General features: G+C 47.7%; 1 protein-coding gene across 1 annotated transcript; it reads right to left on the reverse strand.

The window, feature by feature from the left end:
• Positions 1–974: 974 nt before the first annotated feature.
• LOC101755101 (ELF3-like protein 2) lies at positions 975–5,615 on the reverse strand. The gene is made up of 4 exons (XM_004960935.4): positions 4,891–5,615; positions 2,888–3,810; positions 2,400–2,451; positions 975–2,282 (listed from the first exon to the last, which is right to left on the reverse strand). Exons 1-4 carry the CDS (start codon positions 5,158–5,160, stop codon positions 1,281–1,283), a joined length of 2,247 nt encoding a protein of 748 aa, XP_004960992.1. The 5' UTR covers positions 5,161–5,615; the 3' UTR covers positions 975–1,280.
• Between the last annotated feature and the right edge of the window lie 1,251 nt (positions 5,616–6,866).

Consider the following 6,866-nt stretch of genomic DNA (forward strand, 5'->3'; position numbering starts at 1 on the left):
CAGGGACCAGGCGCCGCCGGCGCCGCCCTCGGGCAACCTTTTGTCGGTGCACTGGGCGCAGACCTCCAGGGCGGGCGCATCGGCGAGCTCGATGAGCCTGGCCATGCACTCGCGCTGCGCTGGCACGTCGGCCCTGTAGACGACACGGAGCCTCTGGACGCGGCGGCGCCGGCGCAGCATGCGTTCCATGCTCTGCGTGGCGCCGGCGCCGCGGGACACGGTGTAGAGCCACACGTGCGGGGCCTGCAGGTGCATGTCCTTCCACCGCCGGCAGGTCGCGGAGGCCCGCACGGCGTACTTGTAGCCGACGAGGGACAGGATGCGCCCCAGGATGTCGTCGGGCAGCTTCCTGATCAGGTCGCCGTGCCACGGTCCGACAGCCGCTTGCGCTCGCCCGTCCTGGTCGAGCTTGCCTACGGCGTCATGCCGAAGATATTCCCCGAAAAGGTCAGGACGATAACCAAGGAGGAGGCACGTGCCCTCATGAGGAGCATTCTTGCCGGCCTCTGGCCGGGACTGCGCCATCAAGGTGTCGCCTTGAAGCAACTGCTCAGGTGCCGTCCTGTTAGCTGTTGATCGATCAATGCAATTCCATGACCCGCTATACGCATGAGACAGACGTTGTTATTTGGTTTTCCTCCTTCAACCTGTGTCTCCTTTTTATTTCCCAGGGATGTCTGCGAACTGGACGAGGAACAGAAGCTGCTATGCGACATCTCAACTGAAGACGACGACCTCATCAACTTGCAACACATTCCAAAACATTAGGGATGGTTACATATGCCGAAATAAGTGCAGGTGCATGATCTGAATCACTCGCGATGGCAAATTTCAGTCGAGTTTTCTTCCGCTGCTTCTGCTGCCTTGCTTCTACGCCCCCCACCAATTCAGGTTATTCCAATTTCGTATGCAGACAGCATATAACAGCACTTGTTGCAAGTCAATATACTTATCCCTGTTAAACGCAGCAAAAAGATTGGAAAAGAGATCATTTTATCAATGATACAAAATTCCAGTTTCTGTATACAGAATTATGTTGTACTAATGACCAATGCAGGCTACAGATACAACAAAGGCCTTCCTTCTGAGAGACACCCGAGTGCATATTTACAGTGAACAAGACATCAGGTCAGCCAATTTATCGCAATTATATGTATCTAATATAATATTACCGGTCAAAAATAATACAGCAGCTAGCACTAATTGTCTAGGCTCTTAGCTAAACATGTATATAACTCTACCAATCAAGAAACATACAGCATACAATTGCAGAGTCATCATCAATCATTTTGCTGCCTCTCCATCTTTATTGACTCGAAAATTCGCGCTGCTGATTCTGAAGCAGTACGTGAAGTGTGTGGAACAACCCTAATGACTCGGCCCGGATTCTCCCTGCTCCCGGATGAAGGTTGAGGTTGCCCATTTCCAACTGAAGATGAAGGGAAGGGTTGCGCAGGACCCCTTCCTTCACCTTGCTGCCTATCAAAAGTACTGCTTGCGCTGCTTCCTTGCAGCTCACTGTCCTTTGAGGCATGGAATCTCCAAATGTCGGCTGACAGTGCTTCGCTCCTCAAGTTAGACATGTTACACGAGCTCCGTGAATGCTGCTCTATGTGTCCATTAGGCCGTGATGCTGCAACATGGCTCACTTGCTCAACTGCAGAGGCTGACACTGCTGTGTTCATCACTGGCATGCTAAAGGGCGGGAAGTACATCGGTGGCATGGGTGGAGGAGGACCAGGAACACCCATGTGTTGTGGCTGATGAGGCATAGGAATACCATAAGGTGAACTCATGAAATCTCCAGCAGTGGAAGGGAGGCTTACAGGAGCACAGCTGGGATAAAATGGGGCCAAAAAGCTTCCTGCTGGAGGGCAGTGCCCGGCATAAGGTTTGTAGACAAGTCCTTCAGATGGAGACATGACAGGAACTAGCCATTGATTCGGAGGTGGAGGAATGCACCAGCTGTTCTGCTTGTTGTCAGAAGGAGTAGGCATTGTGGGAGGATTACTGTTAACAGCAGCAGTTGCTGCGGCTTGATTGTTATGTTGGACTGCAACTACATCATCTTGAGTTGGTGAAGGCTGGTCCGCTTCAGTGTTATCTTTTGAGTGCTCTAGCTGCTGCAGCGTCTGTTGAACATCATCCTTGTATTTAGCAGATTGATGCTGCTTTTCGGCATCTCCTCCAGCCAGCTTTTTCTTGCTCGCCGCCAAGGCTTTGTCTAGGCATGGATCCCCCTCAATAAGTAGATGTGGAGATGCCGCGATCAGCTTCTGCACCTGCTTGCAAGTCAACACAAACAATGGTTAAATCACACTTCAAACTCAAAATTACCCGTAAGTTCACCTGCCCATAAGCATGAGCCAGAAGACGTTGATTATTTGCCGCAGACTCACTTTGATCAACCTATGTAGCTCGAATACTTGGACAGCAAAAACCCTCTGCTGACTGTATACAGTTTAAAGAAAAGCGAGTGTAAACAACAAGAAAAAGGAATTTATAAAACGATTAAACAACTAATATTTCAAGCATGCGCCTCACGAGGAGGAAGAAAGGCATTCATTTCTAGTCGACCGGATGTCCCTAGTCCATGAATGCATGTCTTGAGAATGAATTTGAAATGAAACAGGGTTTGGAAGAAGGAAGGTCTAATCCATACAACTACATTTGTGGTTAGCAGGAACAAAGCTCGAAAACAGTGATAAGTTGTTCGATGGCAGCAGTTGAAGAGTCCAGACTTCAGAGAAGGTATTATGGGCATAAACTGTTTGGCCCAGTCAACCAAACACTAACTAATGCAGGGGTCACCAAGATAGTACGCGCTCACAGACCATTCAAAAGTACTAGAACAGTAAGAACATGGCCTCAAGTTTCAGATACTTACTTGACAATAGCTCTTCTGGCTTTCCAAAAATGCTTTGGGCCAATAGCACTGACAACATCATCTGGCGAAATCTCCATTTCGGGTAGAGATTCCACTGAGGAATCAGACAAATCATCGTTGTGCTCCACACCATGATGTGACCTTTTCCTCTTCTCACCTGTCTCTCTTAAGCCAAGCTCCAATAGATCAGAATTACCATTCTGTTCCATACCAGCATATGGCTTAGCTGATGGTGCCATTTCAGCTTCTGGAGGGTTCTGGGTTTCACCAGCATTCTCCTTCCTGTTCCTAGTCTGATAGCTCGCAATTTCAGAACTTTGCTTATCAGCAACATTATATTTGTTCAGCTTATCCCTGTATGAAGATACCTTTGGGTCTAGTCTCCCCGACTTCTCTTTTGATGTTTGAAATGATGAAGTTCTCTCTTCGATTTCCAAGTCTATCCTCACTTTTGTTGGCTCTTTCTCCTTAATACCTGGAGACCCCATTGATATTGCATCAGAAACTTTCATTCCTTCCAAGTGTGTCCTGTCAGTGTTAGAACATTTTGCAGAAGATTTATACATTGCAGGCATGCTCTTATATGGACTTTTGGTAGGGAAGGGGGTGAACTTTTCTTGAGTGGAATGTGGAGGTATTCCAGAATATAAGACGGAAGGAACTGTAAAATCATCATCGTTAGTCAATTTCTTCCCCGAAGAATTCTTAGTGGTGTTCTCTCTATGTTTTGAACTACACTCCGCAGTTAGTCCTGCAGCATTGGTATCCTTGCTTTTAAGATGTGTGGACAGCCTCCCAGATTCTGTTCTTGTAGCATTGCCAGCCCGACCATTGGAGTTGGCATTCATATGATCTGATGAACGAACAGGTTCAGTTGAAGGCACACAATATGATGGGAAGAGAGGTCTATCACTCCCGCCAGCCTAGAAGCAAAAGGTTTAGGTTAGCAAGCCATTAGGTATAACGGTGTGAATGAAATATAAATAAGCAAGCCATATGCCACAAGAACTCCCTCTCCATGCAAACACCATTAATTATCCAAAGAACTTGAGAACGAAAAGGGTAAAAAGAGGCATAATACTGTTTATGTAAGGCGCATCCTATTTCTACTACCATCTAGTCATGTATACCAAGTGCAGATGAGCACACAGCAATGAAGAAGAAAACACCACCTTTAAAGGAAAAGTTCATGATAGTAGCTGGAGTATTCTTAACTCGTTCCATGCTTCCCTTTCTACTGTTATAGGGAAGTTGGTATTGTTTAAACTCAATGAATGTATAACCAAGAAAGTATCTAAATAATTACTTTATACTTATTTGTCCAGTGGTCTAATGAATTTATGTTTTACACTCAATACTCTGTAACGCTTAAAGCGTTATCCAACTATAGCCTGTGCCACATGTTATCTTACTACGCTACTAATCAAAGAAAAACATGTGGTGCCTAGGCAGAGCATAATACATTTTCTTCAGTAGTAATAAGCCTTGATTTTGAGTGTAAAGGAAATATACTATCTAAATGATTGAATAATTAGTATCCTTTTTCACTTACTCAGCTTATCTTTCTCACACCTCACTGGATGGGTTAGCATAAATAGGCAACAGGAGCAATTCCCGAAAACCGCGAGACGGGGACAATATTCCACGATCAGGCGTATCATTTGGTCACATATTTCATTTGTGAAACTGTTCCCAAGTCAATCAAGTGTGGAACATCATCAACCCCAATAGAATGGTATTCATCATGGTAGTTTCAGCAATTTCCTACAAACTGGGATAGCCATGATGGATATTGTGCGACTTATGGTACATGTGTAGCAGATAACTCTCCATTCTCTGCTGGCCAAATCCTCTCCCAACCATACCAAGCATACTGTACTTCCCTAATTCATCATGGTAGTTCGTACCATCTAATAATCGACCTAACAAGCAATCTAGAGTGGTACAGGCATGCAAGCAACACACGCAGACAGAAGAGGAACCATTCAACGAACGGGGCTCACCTGGCTGGCCGACGTTGATGGGACGGCGGAGGTCGCCGCGCCGGGAGCGGGCCGGTGCGCGTGCCACGGCGGCGCGGGCGCGGGCGCCGCGGGGGCAGCTGCGGCGGCGCTGAAGCGGTGGGAGGGGACGCTGAACTGCTCGTAGAGCGCCATCTTGTTCCTGGGCGGCGCGCGGGGCCCGCCCTTGACGGTGTCGTTGACGTGAAGGCGCGGGAAGAGAGGGCCCATGACCTTGTCCGGCGCCTCATCCTTGCCGGCCCCCCGCCTCATGGCTCCGCCGGTGGCCTCTTAGTAGTAGCAGCCAAGCAGCAGCAGCGCGGCACCGGGCGCGCCCATGGCCAGGTTTAGAAGACAAGGACGAGGACGAGGGAGGATTCGACGGGGCTGACGATCCTCCGCGCGCGCGCGCGCCCCTCGCGGGCGAGAGGATCCACCACCAATCCCGATCGAGGCAGAAATCGGCGAGGCTTGCGGGAAGAATCCGATCTCCGCGCGAGAAGCGGGGGTGCCAGGGAGCGGTGGGCGAGACAGGAGGTGGGGCGACTGGAATCGGGGACCGGCGCGAAGGGAATTCGGGGGCGAGGTGGAGAAATATCTGGCCGCAGCAGCTGCCGAAGGCCGCGGCGGTGTGGGGATGGGGAGGGGAAAGGAGGCGGACGAAAGGGAGACGGAGGAGGGGGAGACGACGACGGTGTGGTGTCTGGTGTGCAGGAATTTTTTTTTTTTGTTTTGTTTCGGGGTAATAAATCATTTTTGCTGCTGCTCTTTGCGGGAGAGGAGGGGTGAGGGTCGGGTTGCCACATAGGATCCTCATCCACACTCCTCCGTGTCCATGTAAGAAAAATGAAAAAAAATGAAAGCAGGGAGACGCGGGACCGACCGCGACCCTAAACCCTCACCGCTCCGCCACCCGTGTACCCCATATTCTGTACTCCTACCTCTTGTTGGCTCGTTCTACCCCTTTTCACACGGTTAATTCTTTTTTTGTTGCTCCGTCTTATTCTCATCTCTCTCCTCCAAATCCTCTTTCAGTTCATAAGAAGGAACGAATAAGATAATCGTCCACGTTATTACACCTTATAAGCGCATCGTTCGTTCTGTCCTAAACTCGATGTTTTTGTTTGCCGAAGGAGAGGTGATTTAAATTAGCTTATCTTAGTAAACATCACATTTTAAAAAAAGAGAGAATATGTAAAAACAAAAGTGGTTTTTTTAAAATGCATAAAAGTGTTTTTAGTAGAACACTACACGGGGCCAACAAAATCGCTGATCACACGACCCTTAGGATAGGGCAAAACATCAGTACCTTAGGGTAGGTAAAATATCGGTACCTTTAGAGTTGATTGGTTGCCTATACAGGCTCCCGTGATGCAAGAGTAGGGTGGCCCGTCAGGTGCAGAGGGTACCTTGAGCCTGGTTCGATTCTCCAGATACGAAGGAAAACTCGTTTCCTCGTAGCCAGGCTCGGACCATGAGTTCTCGGGAAGCGTACACAAAATGAGAAAAAGGGGGTGTTTGGGAAACCCCTGTTAAAGTTTAACACCTGTCACATCGGATGTTTGGATGCTAATTAGGAGTACTAAACATAAGCTAATTACAAAACTAATTGCACAGATGGAGTATAATTCGCGAGACGAATCTATGAACCCTAGTTACATTGGATGCAATATATGAATTCTTGGAGCAACAAAATTACAAGCAGTACATATTGCTACCATACAACTTTAAGTAAGTGTGGGTACCGTCTATGTTTGTTTTCCCTTTCCTTACCTAATTAATGTTAGTTAGCTCCAATAAGAGCATTTATGTATGCAGATGTCAATGGATCCTCCTTGTGATTATGATTGATAAAAGCAGCGTTATTGTGGTCATTCATTGACGAAACCCCCAGTGAGTACAAGACATTCAAGACTGCTAAACTTGTATATGCTGGACCTATCATCGCTATGCGAAAGTTTTTTGCTAAATTTTCGCCA

The sequence above is a fragment of the Setaria italica genome, chromosome III (assembly GCF_000263155.2).
Source record: "Setaria italica strain Yugu1 chromosome III, Setaria_italica_v2.0, whole genome shotgun sequence".
In the NCBI taxonomy this organism is placed as follows: domain Eukaryota; kingdom Viridiplantae; phylum Streptophyta; class Magnoliopsida; order Poales; family Poaceae; genus Setaria; species Setaria italica.